General features: G+C 43.4%; 1 protein-coding gene across 2 annotated transcripts in view; it reads right to left on the bottom strand.

Moving 5' to 3' along the window:
• Nucleotides 1-4,371: 4,371 nt before the first annotated feature.
• ETV1 (ETS variant transcription factor 1) overlaps nucleotides 4,372-20,251 on the bottom strand; it is an 88,190-nt gene continuing 72,310 nt past the window's right edge. For both annotated transcript variants that reach the window (XM_004582476.3, XM_004582479.3), the window contains 6 exons: nucleotides 19,278-19,345; nucleotide 19,225; nucleotides 17,705-17,773; nucleotides 15,266-15,435; nucleotides 10,453-10,554; nucleotides 4,372-6,783 (listed from right to left, as the gene is read on the bottom strand). In XM_004582476.3, coding sequence (XP_004582533.1) covers nucleotides 6,562-6,783; nucleotides 10,453-10,554; nucleotides 15,266-15,435; nucleotides 17,705-17,773; nucleotide 19,225; nucleotides 19,278-19,345 — 632 coding nt within the window. In that variant the 3' untranslated portion in view covers nucleotides 4,372-6,561. The remainder of the gene's footprint in view (nucleotides 6,784-10,452; nucleotides 10,555-15,265; nucleotides 15,436-17,704; nucleotides 17,774-19,224; nucleotides 19,226-19,277; nucleotides 19,346-20,251) is intronic.

Here is a 20,251-nt window from a genome sequence, read left to right as displayed (position 1 = left end):
GGGCATCTTGAGACACTGAATAAATGCATTTGCTAACCTAGAACTGACTCTCTTCTAATATGGATGAATTAATATTCACTCAGTCACTGGTATCAGTACACATCATTTTTTTACTTTAGGAGTTCAATTACCCAAATATTTATTTTTCTATTTTGTGTCAGTTTTAGTTTTAGAAGCACTGCCTCACTGTTGGCACCAAACCACAAATACTTGTGAAAATGAGTCAACAGTTAAGTGCTGGGGAGAAAGCCGCTCTTCATTTGATTCTGTGTCATAATTCTCATAATTTTCCAAATTCCAGAGGTAAACATTTAGCATCATTTGCGTGACGCTTTTATGCATCATTGGTAATATTCTGTTTACACCTGGAAACAAGCTTCATGAAGCGGAACAGACAAGCAACACTTAGAACACGTCTGGCTGAAGTCTGAGGGACAAAAATGCACCAATAAAGCCTGATGTCTTCAATGCAGCTTTCCATGGAGTAAGCTGTAATGAGTTCTTCTGAACAAGGTGCCTGAATCTACTTGATCCAGGTCCATATTGCAAGGAACAGATTGCTCAAGGAATAAATAAGACTTTGGAAGCCATCGGAAACTGTTGAACTTTACTTCTTGGAGTTGAGAAAATATGTGTGTGTGTGTGTGTGTGTGTGTGTGTGTGTGTGTGTGTATGATGAGAGGGGATTCAATTTATCTTGTATCCAGTTTTTGAAGAACACAAAGTTGTCTGGAATGATCTGTCTCACAGGGCTAATCATCATCTACAGCTCTGTGACATGTCGATCAGAGCTATCAATTCAAATAAGGAAACAGATCTGGGAAGGACAGCTCATCCATCAACGTGGCTTCTCTGAGGGGCTGTGTGAAGATGTGTTTAAAATACTGAGCCATTTTAAAGCATCCCATGAGCTAGACAGCCCCAACAACTTTTTTCTCCCTTTAACCAGAATCAGAGCTAAGTAGAAATGGTTTATATGCAGTATTCCTCCTTCGTTCCTTGAATACAGCTAGTAAGCAAATCCAACCTACCACCATAGGAACTCCGGCTATTTATATTATTAGAACTCATAAAACTGTGCTTTCTACATTCCTATTTGCAAATAAAGTCACTTTCTAGAGCATGCTCAATAACACTTTAGGGATTAAAAATGTAAAATTTTGGAAATGATGTGTAATGCTGTAATTATCACTGAAGTGGTTAATGTCACTGAATTGTAGGCTTAGAACATGTAGACTAAAAATGCTTTATTTCATGTTATAGATACTTTGCCAAAATTGTTTAGCAGTAGAAATTCTTAAATAGAATTTGATCTGATAATTTTTATATAGGAAAAACCCTTATCACATAATACAACATCTAGCCATTTAAAAAGTAATGTTGTGTTATCCTTGTTGCTTCATTGCCACAGTATCTGCTAACTGAATTTGCATGCTAACATTTCTATAGGGAAAATAGTTTGGCTGTTATTTGGGACATTAATATGTTTATGTAATAGTTTCCTTGACATGAAATTTTTTTTCAAAAATTAAGACTTAAGAAGTTGGCATATTTTCATTTCTGTCTTAAAACCTTTTTATTTATTTTTTTTGTGGTTGTTGCTTATCCTGACCCATGTATGCAAATCTTTCACACACTGGAGGTTTTCTGAGAATTCCTTCAAAGTCGTGGCTCATGGTTTAAGTCACAGGAGGCAGTGTTTACAGCATAGGGAAGGTTTTCATGGGCACATCTGTTTCTCTGGGAAGCAGTGAGCTGTTTCCTTCTCTAATGGTTTAACAAAACCACAAAACTGCCATCTCAATCAGTTTGACTTCTGAATATCTAAAGACTTAAGGAAAATCTCTTCATGTTTGCTCATTTCCTTTTTTGATTCCATAAGGAATATTCAAAAGGGGGAAACAAACAAACAAATAAACAAATGCTATTTCAGTGAAGTGACTCTTTCAACATACTTTTTGGCCATTAGAAACCAAATCAGGGAGGTCCAGAAGGGTCGGCCTTATGAATCTGTGATCACACAACAGCCTGGTGACAAGGACCATGTGCTATGACCAGACAAAGCCCAGTAAGTGTGGGAGGCAGGAGCCCTTGTCGGATACCCTGCCATTTGGGTCACAATAGTCAATGGGAAAAATCCAGGCAGTTCCTTTCCAAAATTTCTTCCTGAAATGTTTATTGAAGGAGAAAGGGGAATAAAACATTTACAAAGATACAGAACATGAAGCTGGGAAAAGCATGGGCTGATGTCTCGAAACCTGTGGTACCCAAGAAGCGAACGCTAAGAGGAAAATGATGGAGATGCAATAGCATCACTCATGAGCCTTGGTCTCAAGTGACTAAGCTAACTAAGACGATCCAATACAGTCCAACGTGCGGAGGGCATCTGTCCATTTCAGATATGCCACCAGTCAGAATGACCACGGCAGTCCGGTACTGGCAATTTCTGGACTTTTATTTTAAATTCTGAGCATATTTTATTTGCCATAATTACAAGAACTTCATACCATGTTTTCTCAATTTGAATACAACCAAGTGAATTAAAAGTTTCTTTCTCATAGAAACATAATTTCAGAATGGAAGCAAGGAAGATTGGTATCTATTTACAAAACTCCCTAACTAACCTACAAATTCATACACCAAAGCTATTGCATATGTATTTTAACTGAACATTCTAAAATCAATACTGACAGGATGGCAACCGCTAGTTCAAGAAAATTCTCCTCTTGAATTTTTTTCTCAATGTTTTGTAAACGAGTCTTACTGAACATTGCAAGTCCTGACAGTCTTAGCACTGAATGAAAATTGGGTCAAATTCTGTAATAGCCCATCTGACACCGAGTTCTTTGAAACTTGATTTGTTTGCAATTCCTCACACCTCTCAATGCGCACCTTTGCCTGAAGATCTCCCATTCTTATTTTTATTCCATTTATTTTTATTCACTCTTTTCCTCACCTCCACTGCAAGTTGCAACTGAAAAATACTTTTCCCTCATTTCTGGATCTAAATCTCTCCTGTTCACCATTCCCAAGGATTCACTCGCAATGGCTTTCTGTTTGTCATATCATCCAATGCTGACAAGGCCTCCCTGGGCCTCCTTTTAGAAGACTTTTCTAGCTTGTCCCAGCGTGGCTGTAACAACAGGTGGCATCTTTCTTTCCTTGTCACATAAGCCTAACACGCTCATTTCAGTATAATCTGCCCTTCTCTAATAAATAGCAATCACTTTGTAAATGTTAAGATCTTGTAACAACACCTGGTCTAACACTAAAATAGATTAAAATGAACATCTCACCTGGCTTGGACAGACTTTACCTAAAGCAAGCTGTCACAGCTGTAGATGTAGCCTATTGGGCGAGGATCTCCATGCTATGTAAAAACAGGTTCTTCTATCCTGCTGGCCTCATCCTAGAGCCTTTCTGTCCATGGTAGGTTTTCATTTGGGCTAGTTTACTCACCCGTATGATTGGTTGACTAGCATCCCCACACTGACCCCATGTACGTTTTAATTCCAGGAACCCATGAATGCTCTGTTTGGCAAAAGGAACTTGGTTTGTGTGATTAAGGATCTTGAGAAAGGGAGAAGCCAGGCTGAGTACATTTTCAATAGAATCACTGTCCTTAACAGGAATAAGGATTTGATGACGATGGAGAAGGGCTGAACCAGGAGAGCTTTCTGTTCTTCTGACATGGGGTGCCCTGGCGGTGGCTGCCCCCTAACCCTGGCCACAGCTTGGTGTCAGTCATTTACCATTCATTTTCTGATCTGCACAACTGTGCAATGGACTTATGTTGAATGGAGGGCATTTGTTACCGCATCTACCGCAAACTGGACGGCCAAGAACCTTCCGTGCACTGAAACATTTTTTCTCTGCAATCTTTCCTCTGAAGTGTGTAATTTAGGAAAAATCTTTTTCTATTTTGTACCTGGGACCCAACATTTTTTTGCTGTAACAGATCTGTTGATACTTAGTACTTCCTCGAGAGACAGCAAAGACAAGTGTTTCCATGAGGTTTTGTTTTTTTCCACCATGCTTTAGGACCGCGTTATTTCATCAACTAATCCCCACGAGAGGCTAATTCAATTAGCAATTGAAAACACAAGAATCTTACAGAAATCAGCTGCCAGATTTATTTTTCTACCTGAAAATAAAAACATAAAAACACAGGCAAACAAAAAAATGGGATAAAAATAAAAGTGAACCAAATGAAAACTTTCAGATACATTGTCCAAGAATTTATAATGCAAGATTTGAACCTTCTGTATTGGAAATACACTTAATGTTGGCCAATCACATACTGAACTCAGCGAGTCATTACATGAAACAGCAAAATATAGACTCGGTCGTTAAAGAGTAGAGAATTACCACTTCTTCCTTCGATATCTTAAGATAACCTAAAGCTCAGTTTCTTCTAACTAGAATATTCGAAAGAGGAAAAAGGAACAAAGCACAAGAGTGAAAAAAAAACAGAATCCTCAAAATGATCTTCATTTAGAACATATTTTAAAGACTTAGTTAAACTTTCTCTTTCAATTTCACCAAATATCTCAATCATAGATTTCAATTTCCTTTCCAATAAAACTTTCACTGAATAATTTAAAAGTCTGTTTTTATTCTAAGTGCTGTAAATGGTCGCATGAGCATATGGGGAAGAAAGTCCCAATTTTTAAGGCATACGTCTTAGCACACACAAGACCCAATGGCAAATGATGTGCCGATAGTACGATCAGAAATTTCAAGTTATTTAAATACTTTGAAATTAGACATCATTTTGGAAGGGTTTAAGGTGAATGACATCAATTTGGGCAGGTGAGCCTCCCAGTAGAGATGTGATTGGTGTAAGTGTTAAGGAGTGGGCTGCAGGAGTGCCATTCAACAAGCCCTTTTGCAAGATCTTTTCTTTAACATTTTGCTATAGACGATTCGAAAAAAGTCATTTATTGAACAAAACTCACTATGTTCCTTGCTTGAACATTCTAGTAAGCTAATTCAAGGGGACTGCAACACCACTTACTTGTTTTATTCAGTGAATGCAACAACATGCCCTGCTTTCTAGATTTTTTTCAGATGTAAAACAATACGACAAAAGAGAAGACTTTGAACTTTAAATCTTTTTTCGAACAACCCAAACCACATTTACAGGAGTGTCCAAAACAAGAAGATGGGGACTGTCATTGCCAGCACTATGTCACACAGCAACTTCCTTGGATGGCTGTCAATAAATTTCCTTTTCAGCCAAAGTTACAAGTTTCCACAGTTTCCCTTAGCAAGCTGAGGCTTACTCTTTATTTGTCAATGTGCATAAAAGCTGCTTATAGCATAGCATGGCATAAGCTATTTTTTTAAGCAATAAATGGTTTGAGTCATCTATTTTGTCCTGAAATGCTATCTGTAGTTAACTGCATTGCTTATAAATGGTCATAGTAAATCCAGCAGGAAAGAGAATATTACAGAAAAGACAGCAGCAGAAGCAGTAGCGTTATCTAATATTTATACATGTTACCAACATAACACAGCAGTTAAAGGTTTAAATGCATATCAATGGGTACCATGTCTAAAAATTACTATAGTACCTATTTAGTGTATTGGATATTTTGCTTAAAGAGTGCTTGCTGTAAGGAGAACAGCGTAATACGTGACTTAGTACAGTTAATTCTTACTGATTAAATAATGTGTGTATCTACTGAAGGAAGTGAGAGGAGATGGATCTTCTTGTTTGCTTCGTTGTAATCCAGATTTTACATTGAACTGAAAATTTCAAAAGATCATGACACGTCATTATCGAACTGAAACGGACGCTGAAGTCTAAAACACAGGTATGATTGGCATCTAAATGGCAAGGTGGCACTCGAGACGTGTAATGCTACTGGCCTGTGACTCAGTTGGGAGCCAGAGTCCAAAATTGTGCCCCTTGTGTACGGTCCTGGAGATCACTCCACCTAGGAGAGGATGACCCGCCTGATGGCTATCCTACGTGAATCATCCCCAACACAGAGCACAACAAAAACCAGCAAATGCGACTGCTCGGACGTTTGTACAAGAGGTGCAAAAACAGTCATTTCTAACAATTGAACTGCCACATGTTTTTCTCTGATTTTTTTTTGTACACCTGCTGAGACTTGGCAATGATGGAGGGAAAAATGCCCAAGCAAATAATTCCCAAGTGGATATTTACACAAGGTGGAATTAACTGTATCGTAGCTACCTGGAGGAAATGAACATTATCTCAAGTTGTTAGGAAATCGGACATGATAGTTTCAGCATACTTAAAACTTGTAGGACCCCATCCCAAGCCGAAGTATAAAGTAATCCCTGCACCCCTTCACCCGTTCACCCACTGTCTTCCTGCTACACAGAAGAAAGGTTAGATTCCTCCCACCCGCCCTCAAATAAAGTGCGCAGTCCATGGCAAACCACAGAATAATGCAACAGGAAAAGCCCCTTTTCATGTATTATTATTGAAAAATAAAATACAAACAACAAAAATAAAACAAAGAGCATTCAGCAATTCTCTGCATCCCGCAGAGAGAGGAGCCAGCCTGCTGAGTGTCCCTGGGGTCAGTACACGTAGCCTTCGTTGTAGGGGTGGGGATTGCAACAGCCCCCTTCCGGCATGTAAGCCATGCTCTCGTCGAAGTGGGACAGGGGCACCGTGTCCTCCTCGTTGACGTGGCGCTCCAGGTCTGTCTTGAGCAGCGGGCGCTGATTGTCTGGAAATGCCATGGAGAACAGGGCTTCCGGGTCACACACGAATTTGTAGACGTATCTCTCTCCGGCCACCTGAAGACCACACGTGGACGAGAAGAGCCCGTACCCACCGTCCCCAGAGAGGGGAGGACAGGCAGAGAGAGAGAAAACTCGGTGAGTGCAGGGGACAGGATGGACAACAGCACACAGGAGAAAGGCATCGAGGAACAGCAGCCACCTTGCGAGACTGGAAGTCCTGCCTTGCAAGACCGGAAGTCAAGGCAAAGACTGGAGCTGGGCCACTGCTTGTCTGATTACGAAGGTGACTGGCATTATTGCTTGGGGGGGAAAGCCGCAATGATTTCATGTAGGGATTTCACATGGACTTTACTTCCCTGTAAGGTTAATGCTGAAATGCTATCTTCAGAAAACATTTCTGAAACACTAGCGAAACCAAACTCTGCAGCCTTCCACAAGAAATGAGTTTGATTCCTAGTAAGACTAGAGTGATGATTACAGGGTGAACTTATCTTTCTTCTTCCCTAGGTCTTTTTCTCTACAAACAAAATGCACAAACTTATTTCCATGAAAGGTGCGTCAAGAGGACAGCGCGCCCTGGGTGCAGCGCTTTTAAAATGAAAGCGAGATGCACTTGACAGAAGTTAAGGATGTGTGTAAAGTGTCAAATCAAAGCCAGAGGTGTGAAAAAGTGAAAGGAATTTAAAATGCACGATGCACGGGGAGGAAATGAGCAAAAGAGAGGTGACAACTGCCTGAGCTATCGGAGAGGTGGCATACTTTGAGGGCAGGACAAATGTACATTTTTCTTTAGATTAATGCTCCCAGGCAACATAACAAGCGTGTGTATCAGACAAGCAGGCACCTTGCTCACAGATGACCTTGAGGTCGCCGAGCCCAAGGAGTGAGGCAGAAACTCAGCTCTTGGTGCCCCTGTCTGTGTGTTCATTTTAGATGGCTGAAAATGACTCAACAATTCTTTGAAGACAATCGCTACCGGATTCTGTTTTTCCTTTGTAAACTACCCACGTAGGTTGAAAACAAAAAGAGAAACACATAAGGGCGCTTCGGATTCAGGGCACTCCTGCTTCGGAAGCTCAGTGGTAGACACCAGGAAAGAGATTCCCAATAATCGGACTGGCCTTGGATTTGAAAGCTGCAGTTTGGGAGGCTCCCATCCTGTGCCAGAATGCCTAGGTTTTAGTCCAAGCTCTCTGTCCAGCTGTACTTGGGTGCCCATTATCCACATGGAACTTTGGTTGAGTTCTGGGCTCATGGTCCTACTGGGCTACGGTGGCCACCGAGGGGCGGGTGAAGCTGTAGTGGATGGGAGATCTCACTGTCTTTGTGTCTCTATCTCTCTGCTTTTCACATAAATGAAACAGAATAAAAACTTAAAAATTGATTGAGGGGCTCAGTGCCGTGGCCTAGAGGCTAAAGTCCTTTCCTTGAACACGCAAGGATCCCATATTGGCGTCGGTTCTAATCCCAGCTGCCCCACTTCCCATCCAGCTCCCTGCTTGTGACCTGGGAAAGCTGTCGAGGACAGCCCAAAGCCTTGGAACCCTGCACCCGTGTGGGAGACCTGGAGGAAGTTCCTGGCTCCTGGCTTCGGATTGGCGCAGCACTGGCTGTTGCGGTCACTTGGGGAGTGAATCATCGGATGGAAGATCTTCCTCTCTATCTCTCCTCCTCTCTGCATATGACTTTCTAATAAAAATAAATAAGTCTTTAAAAAAATAGTATTGACCCTGCCAAGATCTGTTTTTAAAAACAACTGATTAAGAGTAATCAGAAGAGATGAGGAAAAATGTGGAGGTAGAAGCCACTTCTGTCTACAATTCAAAGCCTTATTTGGCAGCATCTGTCTCCTGAATTTACTCAAATGAGAACTCCCACACATGAGAATGTGACAATGGCGATCAGGGTAAAATGTCTGAACCAATTTGGCAACAGACAAGCCCATGCCTCATTTCACGGGGAAGCCCTTCGAACCCCGCTCAGAGTTGAGGTGGAAGAACTCTGTGAAGGAGACGTGGGAAGGGGCTCAGGACCACGACCCTCGAGCCCGGCATGCCCTGGCTTACTCGGGCTCTGGCATCTGAGATGTACCACCAGCTACAACTCACTGGAGACTTGCACTGTGCCAGATACATTGCAGAGTTTCCACCTGAGAATGTGTGCTTCCATGTGATAACCAGCAATGTGAGTGGGGAGGCAGGTCTATGGCCACCCTCTAGGAGTGGTCCCTCTGAATCGTACCAGTGTTGCCTTTCCTTCCTGTGTGACACGGACCAGAGGGAGTATTCAGCAGGCCTAGGACAGCCCTGACGCCCGAGAAAGCATCTCCACAGGGCAGACGATTGACATAATGACAAAATGGGACTTGGCTGCAAAAAGGTATGGTGGGCCAAAGAAAGGCAGGGATTCAGAAAGACCCCAGCGTTGACATGGAAGAGAGTAGGTGAGATGATGAATTAGGGAGCAAGAGGGAATCTAAGTTAGCTCTCAGGGTCAGAGCTCTGCTTCCTGGGTTTTCTAGAAAGCTCAGTGTTGCCATTTGTCTTGCCCCATGACAGGGAAAGAAGCCTGTCTAGTTTTTCTTGCTGTCACTATGGTGACATAAACATTCACCACAGTCTATAACATGTATTGAAAATCACCCAAGACAATACAGGACACACAACCAAACTGTAATGCTTGCACTGGATAAGTCCTAAACTTGTGGCTGGTACTTCGGCACGACAGGCAGAGCCAGCATCCCACACTGATGCTGGTGTGAGGTCCGGCTGCTTAAGGCACCTAGGCAGGCAGAGGAAGATGGCCCATGTACTTGGGCTCCTACACCCACATAAGAGACCCAGAAGGAGCTCCTGCCTCCTGGCTTCACACAGGCCCAGCTCCAGTAACTGCAGTCTTTCGGGGAGTGAATGGAAGACTTTTTATTTCTCTCTCTCTCTCTCTCTCTCTCTCTCTCTTTCTTTCTAACTCTGCCTTTCAAATCAAGGAAGAAATCTTCAAAAACAATAAATAAACAAACTCAGTTCCTCATCAAAGTAATTCAATTTGAATGTGCATGTAAGAATGAGGCACGGTGTAGTAAGAATAGCAAAACCATTTCTCTTCATTTAGTCCTTAACATCGTCGGAGAATTTCGTATTATTATGAGTGTAACTCACTTATTCTATCTTTTTCTCTAAGAGGTTACTATCAATACATTAAGGGAAACTCACTGATAATAAAGCAAAAGACTGGTAGGACAAATATTAACTTTAAATAAAGCATTTAGGGTGTTAAATTGTCAGGTGTTAAAACCAGGCAAGATATCCAGGCCAAGAAAAAAATATTATTAATGAGGACAAGAAATAGAATAAGAAAAAAAGTAAGAAGTTAACCTGAAGTACCTGATTTTCATTGGATTCTATAAACAAACTCATTTAAAGATTACATAATCGTGGAAAATGCAGCAACAGCTTCTGGAGAGAGACACGCAATTACTGAATCTTCCTACATTTTCGTAAACATATGTAACAAAAAGTAGGAACTTGCAGAAAGCCTATAACTTTGCATGAAATGGGATTGCAGTACACTTATAGAGAGCCGTGCAATACTAAAGCAAAGAGCCAAGCATTTGTTAAGGAGAATGAAATCCCTGCCTCAGCAACAGGACAGGTGGCTTTGAAAGTATCACGTGGAGAATCACGTGTAATATCTCAACGACGACAGCCACGTGGTACCCCTCACCTTCTGCATGATGCCCTTCTCGTAGTAGTAGCGGAGTGAACGGCTAAGTTTATCGTAGTTCATCGCTGGCCTGTTTTTCTGAATGCCCCAACGCCGAGCCACCTGCCATCAAAACAGAATTACATTATTGTGTTTAATCATAACTTCCCGGTACATTTCATAAAAAAACAGGTGGTTAACGAATGACTTTTCAACACCCCCCCCCCCGAAACACATCCGAATCACAGACCCAAAGGGAAGGAGAGACATGAATGTGATGTGAACTGCCTGTGTCCTGGCTGCTGCTTACACCACGCGCACAGTGATCAGTTGGAAACACAATAGAATTCTTTGTTGCCATTGTTTTGGATGCAAAATTAAATTGAAATTGGGGGATGTGTTCACAAGGGCAACGAATAGGCTGCTATTCATCAAGGTGAGGCAAGTTTTGCATTCGGAGCTACGCTGCCTGGTTCTGCTACGCTTCTTGGTTCTGCACACAAAAACTAAAAAACTATATGTTAACGACACATGAATGACCTCTCCGTAAAGGTGCTTTATTTGGGTTATGATAAACTAGTAACAGGAAGAAATTCTTGCTAAATGCTCTATGGAAGAAGGGACAAATGGCAGTGGGCATAGCTAAGACAAACAGTATAGGGATTGGTAAACTGAGCTAAGAGAAATTTTTTATCGCCTGAAGCAATGTCAGAGTAAAATCGTAACCAACGCCCAACTGCAGAAGTGAGCTCTTGTTGGGAGAACAATAATAATTGGATGTTAAAAACAAGAGGGAAGTGGAAACAACTCGGCAAACAAAAATCTCTTCCGCGGCTTTAGGAGGGCAGTGTCTGCTACGGCTGAGCTGCTAAGGGAAGCCTTGAGCCACTGCTGCCGCCTGCTCACACTGTGAGCCCGAGCGCAGCCGCATCACGCAGCCCGCATCACGCAGCCCGCATCATGCAGCGACAGGCTCTCCCCCAGGCTGAACCCCTTCTCCCTTCATGTCCAATCCTTACAAGCCAGAGCAAAGTCAGCAGTTTGCAGGCACACCTAGGCAAGCCCCAGGGAGCCCCCGCCAGCAGGGCCGACGTATCACCTCTATTTCCAGAGAACCCCACTGGCTGCTGTGTCACCCTCGCCACAACTACATCCCTCGGCAGCCATCGTTGCTTCCCCCCACCTCACTGCCAGTCACCTTCCTCCAGGGCTGTTTATTTTCTTTTGGAAATAGTGATCCCTGCCATTTTCTCACTCACTTCTATTCCCTAAGTAAGGACGCAACATACTTGAATCCCAGACCTAAGTTCGGACGTGTTTTCAGAGGAGAAAAAAACATGATGTAACAGGGACACCATCACTCACTCACACCAACAAACATGGCGGCTGACGAGTGTTAAGTTTCCAAAGATGAATTTCGCCTTTAATGAGAATTATCTGAGTCACAGTGAAACCAGGAGGAGGGTGGAGAAGAACGGGAGCAGGCAACAGAAAGAAAAGAAAGATTTCTAAATAGAATGTATTTCAAAAACCCAACCACGGCCATGAGTCGACCTTCAACAGACATGGCAACTGAACAGCAAGCACACGTGAAGGGTTATAAAACACACTGAGACCATCTCCTTCAAGTAATTTCTGACTATTGATTTACTGGTAAGTGATGCTATTCTAGACACCCGTTTTCCACTTGAAATCAAATACAGCAAACTTTCAGGCAACATGATAGAATCTCTGGGGAGGGATGATTCCTTCACACCCAGAATCTGATTTCTAGGATGCCAGTTAATTTAAGAACATCTTAAAACAGGAGAATAGGTTCTTGGGGTCCTTTTAGTGTCATATTCCATCTGAGGTTGAGGGCAGAGGGGTTAAGGTATACAGCCTGTGAGATAGAGTTAATAACTAACAGGTAGGGCCCTGTGCGGTGGTCCAGTGGCTGAAGTCCTTGCCTTGCACGTGCTAGGATCCCATGTGGACACTGGTTTGTGTCCAGCTGCTCCAATTTCCATCCTTGCGGCCTGGGAAAGCAGTGGAGGATGACCCAAAGCCTTGGGACCCTGCACCCGAACAGGAGACCCTAAAGAAACTCTGGAGTCCTGGCTTTGGATTGGCTCAGCTCCAGCCTTTTTGGCCACTTGGGGAGTGAATCATCAGATGGAAAATCTTCCTCTCTGTCTCTCCTCCTCTCTGTATGTCTGACTTTCCAAGAAAAATCAGTACATTTTAAAAATAATTAACAGGTGACCAAAACTATCACCAGCACAGAGGGTCCACCACCTGAGAAGTCCAATCTGGCCTTACAAGGGACAAGGCCCCAGCCTCACCAGTGGCGCTCAAGGCCAAGGGCACAGCAGGGCGGCGCTTTCAGAGACAACATTTCAAGGTCTACATGGGAAAACACAGGCTGTTGGTGGGGGCGGAGTGAGACAGTGACAGCGCCGCCACCACCACGTTCCCCTTACTAGCAGGTGAATTTCACAGGACAATGTGTTTGCCTGAGGAGTTTTTCACCCTGTTTTCCAAAAGCGTACTTGCATCTGTCGCCATGAACTTGCAAACCAGTCAGAGCCTGGCTCTCAAACTTCCTTGCAACCCTTCCGGCTCAACAAACATTCCCATCATCAACAGTTATGGAGATCAAGTCCTGTAGATGCCTTACTGTGTCAATCATTGTCTTCTGGAACAATTCCCTAGGATTCATGGTGACTTTGCAAATACCGTGTCATTATCTTAAACAGCTTGGAAAGGAAGAGGTGCAGGTCTGTGTTCATCAGAGCTGCTGTGGAGAAGAGGGAAGAGTGACGGGCCACACAGGCTAAAGTAACCCCACAAGCCTTTGGCAAGAAGACGTTTAAACAGGAACCACCTGATGGAGGGGCTGTGATAGAGGGCTAGGAGGAGACAGTCAGGGGTTATTGCTCAGTTCCCAGAGTTAGTGACTATTTGAAAATGGCCACTATCCTGAATTACCAAGCCCTTCTCTCTGTGCGTCTGCTGGAGACGTCGCCTACATGTCTGTTGTGTGGGACACAGGTGGTTGTATTTCTTCCCCGTGTCTAGAAACCGCAGAACCTCACGATCCGCTTGGTGTTAAGGGTCGTCAGGACAAACCCTGTAAGTCAACCTCCATCACCCTCCAGCTGCTATTGAAAGAACTTAATTCCTTTCAGTAGGATGCTTACTCTTCAGAGTGGATCAAGATTACGGGCATAATTCAGCAACGTCAACGCATCTTAGCAAATGTATGGCAATGATAATTTCAAAAATTGATTTCTGTTCAGTATAATCACAACTGTTTGTCGGATCAAATCCCCCACTGAGTGTGCTCAGTTCCAGCACTGAGCAGTTATAATAATTCCTCTTGGAGGAATAAATCCAATAATTCCTCTTGAAGGAATTATTCACCTCCTCCAAGGATGAAGCAGGCACATCGCATCATTTTCGACCCCGTTAAGGCCTGCCAGTCCCAATTCCTCAGCGCTGCTCAGGTCTGTGGTTCCCTGACTTACACACTCTGTCCGTTTCAGAAAAGCCAGTTTTAACAGTGCGAACCCTCAAACATCCAAGTCAAGTGGATGAACGGGCGTTTTGAGCTCCTGACGCTGGCGTGCTTGTTGGGGACCCGGGAGGAGCCACACAGCTGGCTCACTTCTCTGGTGCTACAAGGGTGATGGAGAAACCGCTGGATCCTCAGCCGCTCTGCTTTCGCGTTTCTTTCAATACATTCTTGAGCTAGATGACTGCTTCAGTCCTAAATTACATAACCTTATCTTCTGGATATGAAATTAGAGCATATTACCTCATTACAACTGAATACACTGTTTAATAAAGGCCGAAAATTTAAGACACATGAGAGCTGTTGCCTAGGCTCTAGGTTGTCTGGTGGACACACAGAACTGTTTCTTGGGGGGTCAGACATTTGTCACCCTTCCTGAATTGTTCAACAGTGCTTAGCTGTTTAGACCTTTTTGCTCTGTCAGCAACACGATCACTTGAAAATTCTGCCTGGTTTATCCTGACTGATATTAACTAGGGTCAATTTTATTAACAGCAGAGAAAGCTCCTTCCACACGACACACAAGTTCCGCAGCAGACACCCTACCACGGAGGGCCACAGAGCCACGGATGCATGATGCTATAGTAACAATGGTTGCTTTAAGCCTAGAGCCACAAATGGGCGTAACAAATGAAGTGTTACATTTCATTTTAAACTTCGCCCCTGCCTTTCAATGGGTCCACGCAGACCAGTCGGCTAGACCGAAGTCACTTGTCCTCAGTGGTCCAGGGGAACCGGAGTTCTCACTAGGCCAGAGATGCTAAGGACGGAGACTTTTCCACTGTGGTCCCTATATGCCTTTTCTTCTTCCAGCTGTTCCTCTCTCATAATGTGTTTCCTCCAGACTTTGCTCCCGGCATGGTCTTTCCAATAATCCTAGCATGGACTCAGATTCTCCACAGAATGCTGCTGATCCAACAGTCAATTCCCCATCTGCCCAGGGAGCAGAGCTTCCACCAGCAGCTCCCTTCCACAGGCCACGTGCTTCCCGACCCACTGTGCCCACTGGGCTCTCCTGAAACCAAGGTACATGCCCACGAACTCCACAGGCCGCGCCTCCATGCTGGAGCAAGAACAGTAGTCTGGAACGTAAGGCGATACCTTCCCCACCTTTCACACAAATGTCCTTTTGTATCTGGCCTGCCTTCCAATCCAGAAAGTTTCCTTGAAGTTTTAAACTTCAAGGAAAGAAGCTTCAGTTCTATGAATCAGACATACCAGATTCTCGATTCTTACAACATCATCTGATTGGGCCCACATCAGATCTATGACACCAACCTCCTCAGGTTCGATCAGTTTAAATTCCATGCCCCGACCGGTCCAGGCAATGAAATGAGAATTCGAAGGGTCGTCCAGAAGAGCTACCAAAAACTGCCAGAGTTGAAGGGAGCCCCGTCGCTGGTAGGTGGGACCCTCGCGGTACATCCCTGGCTCTTGTTTGATGTCCCCTGAGTTAGAAGAGAAATCAAGTTTCTGATGTTAGCAACATCTCCGCTGAATGCTGAATGCAATTCACATGAAATCCGTTACTATGACAGTTACGACTAGAGCTGTAAAGGCTCGAGTGAGGGAGGAGGAACCACCAGTTCTAAACTCTGGAAATGGACTTTTTGTGCAAATTAGACTCTAATTTGTATTTAAGAAAAAGTCCAATTGGAAAATATATACCTCAGGGCTTTCTGCACATCTGTATGTTTAAGCAAGAAAAGTTGGCTTGTCCGGCATTTACTCAGTCTTCCTTGGAGCCTGATGTTAAACAAATGACAAACGGGCAAATTGTTCTTGGGATATCATCTCATCATAGGCAGAAGTTAGAGAGATGCAAAGCTATGAGCTCCGCAACGCTTCTAGCAGAATTCTGGTTTTAGAACGAGCCAGTTTCACGACAACTGATTATTCACTTTTATCTCTGGCCAATGACTTTAAAATACACGGTCACAATGGAGATCTCATGTCACATAGAGTCCACACGACTGTTAAAGCATGAGTTCCTCTCCTTCACTAACGAAACATCTCAAATAGAACACACTCAAGCTAATTCACCGAACATGAATTATGACAGAATGTGTTTTCAAACTTCCATCACTAGAGAGAAACACGCTTCCTTCAATGCGATGATTATACAAAGAATAATTCTCTTTAAAAAAAAAAACTACACCAAAATACAAAATGATTCAGTCAATAGCTGTTGCAAATCAAGTCGTTATCTTGGTCCCAACTGGATGAGCCAGAACTGTCTTCCTATTGATCTCAGACACAGTTGTATTCATCTCAGTGTTTCTCCTGAGATTTTCACATTTTTACCTGGGGCTCTCTGAGTAATTATGCAGATAAGAATGAAGCACCCTTCTATTTTCTATGTCTGTTTACCTGCCTATAAAAGCCACCTGCAATGAAAAAAAATTACCCCATGTTTATAGGTTTCCTTGGCTATTACTAAAAGTCCTCTTTCTACATAACTGAGGAGTATTTAACAGTCAAAGGCAATGAACAATCTGGGAACCGGTCCTTTCAACACTGTTTGACCTGTTGGCTTTACACAGTCCTATCCAAGGCTTGGTTTGCCTTCTTCCTTATGTGCCCTTGCTAAATCCTCAAGATTTCTCCAATGTGAATTTCACCCCCAAATTAAAGAAGCCACTAAAAGCTCTTATACGCCTCAAAGAGAAAAGCCTGTATTTTAAAAAACGGATGCTCTGATTGATGGTGGTGCAGAAAACTGTGGTTGAACAAGGCCAAAAAAAGTGAGCCAGCTGGGGTGTTCGCCTGTGGCCCCCTGGGAGTTTTGTGACTCAAGGGGAGGCTAATGGGTTTTCTCTTCCCAGGACTCAACACCCTTCCCGGAGGTAAGACGGCAGAAGAGGGTAACAAGCAATTCATTACAGACCGAGAGTGATCTGGGCATTACTTCGCTGCTCAAGTGATGACCATGGAACACTCAGAAATTCCAGGTCATTCAAGTGGCTCATCAGAGGGCCCCTGCTCGCCTCCTGCTAACAGTCAAAGTAAAAAAGAGGGAGACCGCTGGGAGCAAATCTCTAAATCAATTAACTGCTCAGTTGTTACTCAAGCTTCCTCACAGACACACACTTCTCTCCAGGCTTGGCCAGAAAAGACAATTGTATCTAACTAGACACCCTTTTCTAACCTCTGGGACCCTTGTCCTTGCAGCAGTGGCTGGTGACATTAACAAGATAATGCTTTCCTAACTTCCTTTTAAGCAATTACAAAGTAATGCTACATTAGCAATGTACATCTTCCCAGGGAAAAAAAAAGAAGGAGGAACCATCACTAACTAAATGGGCAGTTATGTTGTTCCTGTGTGCCATAATGCTACATTAAGTCCTCAGCCCATCCCTGTTGCTTTCTGTTCTGTTTTGTTAATTACAGGATCAGTTTTCAATAAATCTCCAATAACAAGTCGCATGTGCTCAGGCAGGCTAAGCAAGGACCCCTCTGGCTGTACGGAAGTACAACTACAGCAAGTGTTTCTGGCTCTCTCCAAACACGCACTCCATCACAGGAGAAAGGCGAGAGGTTTCTGAGTGGAGGCAGGGAAGCGAGGACTTGTAGCAGGTCAAGTGTAGCGAGAAGTGAGTGTGTGACAGACGACAGGCATAGAAACCTTTCAGCAGGGAGTGTCTTCAGAAACAGCCAGGGTGATTTGTCCACGCCCCCTTTCAAAAATCAAAACCCGACTCACAGTGAGAAACCTACCGTCGAATTTCTCTGGAACCACGCAGGTGTCATCGTAAAACTGCCGGGGGCCCTTTTCGAACATGCAGCCTGTGGGGAAATAGGCTGGGTTTAGTCAAGATGGCTGTGTGACATGTGCAACCTTCACAGACGGAACCACCAACATGACCGAATCTCATCACTACTACCTTAGTACTTACACTACTCAAAAATCTTGGTGTCCACACATGTGCATTAGGCAACACCAATGCCAAAAATAATACACTGCCTTTGTATAAAGCTCCTTTTCAGAGGATCCTTGCTTTTTGAAACATTTTAATTTATGTAAAGGAAACAGATTTCATGCATTTCCTATATACTGCTTTAAGACCATAAAGATATTTCTTATTACACCCTCTCACTCTTACCCTCCCACCTCCCCCTTTTCTTGTTTTTCTTTTAATTTTTACAACCTATTTTCAATTTACTTTGTAATGACAAGCTTAACTTTCCACAAAATAAAGAATTCACCCCAAGTAGTAAGTAGAAAAACACTGTCCTTCAAGAAAACACACAAGGACGGTAAAAAAGGATCAGATCTCAAGATGTAAATTTCACGTAAACTGCACATTTTTTGCACCCTGTATGTTAGTTGCACAAATCAGGGAAAACATTGTAGTGGTCTGTTGGGGACTGGCTTATGTCACTAAGTGTGATGGTCTCCAATTGCATTCATGCTGCTGTGACAACTTCCTTCTTTTTGTTGACCAAAAACTATTTCATCATGCATATATCCTACCATTATCATCAGTTGGTGAACGTCTGGGTTCACCCCATATCCGAGCTACCTTAAGTGTGGAGGTACTGAGAACTGTTATACACTGATCCCATTTGTTTCAGATAAATTTCAAAGAATGGAAGTTTTACGTATATAAAATTTCTGATCTCGAGTATTTTGGACTTAACATCTATCACTCTGCCTTACACGCCTACTGATGTCATTTATTGCAAACAACCAATATTGGATCCACCCTCAAAGGTCAAGATCCACCCAGGCATCTCCACAGAGCCTTTAATGGGGATCCAGTTGAAATATCATTGATCTATTCTATAGAGATATTACAGGCCCACCAGGTTACCACAAACAGATCCATAATAACACAACACCTCCAGGCAAGAACAGTGTAATATCCAGAACATTCATTAAAGATGAAAGAGTTTAAATCTTACTGGTTTTTATTTCAAACCAATGATTTAGACCTGTAAAAGCAAAACCAAATATCCCTTGAAAATACATTTCAGTAACATCTGGGAACAGGAGAGGACACACCTGTAAAGCACACATTCCAGTGTAAAGGAATTAATTGTCAGAAAAAATTAAAAAGATTACAGAAGTCCACTTTTCAGTCGTTTCTGCGTGGAGGGCTCATGTTAACAAAGATAGAAACTATGACCTGAAACCTTCCTACTTTACTTTTTTAAAAGACAAAGGATTAAAACAATGGTTTCGGCAACATGAAATGCCTTTTGTGAGCAGGTACTGCTGCGCGGGGGATGGCAACCCTGACATGTTTTGAAGAGGATTTTTGGAAACTTTGGGAATAGCAAACTTAACTTCTGTTCTGCTGGGATGTGCCAGGAAGCCTTCTTGCCTCATGTAGACGGAGTGGCAGCTAGGCACTTCTGGAAGAGAAAGGAACAACAATCAGGAGAGCTTGGGACTGGAAGGCGGCTGTTACCTAGGCACCACCTGCAGAGAGAGGTCACGGAGACCCCCCTCCACATCCAGGCACAGTCCACGTGAGAAACGCAGGAATGGGCACAGTGCCTCACCGGGACACACCAATCCTGATGAGCAGGCATTCCAAGTGGTACCCAAACTCACCTGGCAAGCTTTGACTCCAAGAGCAACCCACACGAAGGTGACTGTGTCCAGCTTGGTAATTTACAAAGGTATTCCCAGGACAGACACAGAATACACATGTGTGTCCCCTTGCATTTTACTTACAAAAGCCAAAGTCAACAAGATTCACCCAGAGGTTATTTCATGAACACTAGAAAGAGATTCTGATGCAACCATAAAACAGCTAATGTTTCGATGCCTTAGCCCCGTTAGGTGACAGCTGTTCTCCTTCTGGATAAGCGCGTGACTGCCTTCTCCTTTTGGTAAGCACACGGGTCACATTCAAAACAAGTGAGCATCAGTGACCAAGGCAACTCATCCCCGAGATCAACTTGGTTAATGGTTAAACTTGAGTCAGCGTCTGCCTGTTTCTGAGGTGTACCGTAGTTTAGATAAAGGAGAAAAGAAAGAAAAGAAATGTGGATTAGGAAACCAAAGATTAAAATCCAAGTCCCTGGGCCAGTGTTGGGACACAGTGGGACCCTGCCACCTGCTATGAAAGCATCCCATGGGGTGCTGGCTGAAGTCCCAGCTTCTGACTTTCCATCCAGCTCCCTGCTAACACCCCTGGGAAAGCAGTTCCCACCAGCACAGTTGCCAAGTGCTTAAAGCTCCTGCCACTCAGGTGGTAGGGCTGAAGCGTTCAATCAGAGGATGGAGTAACTCACTCACTCACTCACTCACTC

This window comes from Ochotona princeps, chromosome 20 (genome assembly GCF_030435755.1).
Source record: "Ochotona princeps isolate mOchPri1 chromosome 20, mOchPri1.hap1, whole genome shotgun sequence".
NCBI classification, from domain to species: Eukaryota; Metazoa; Chordata; class Mammalia; order Lagomorpha; family Ochotonidae; genus Ochotona; species Ochotona princeps.
Note: the sequence above shows the minus strand (reverse complement) of the source record. Positions and strands in the feature narration are given on the sequence as shown.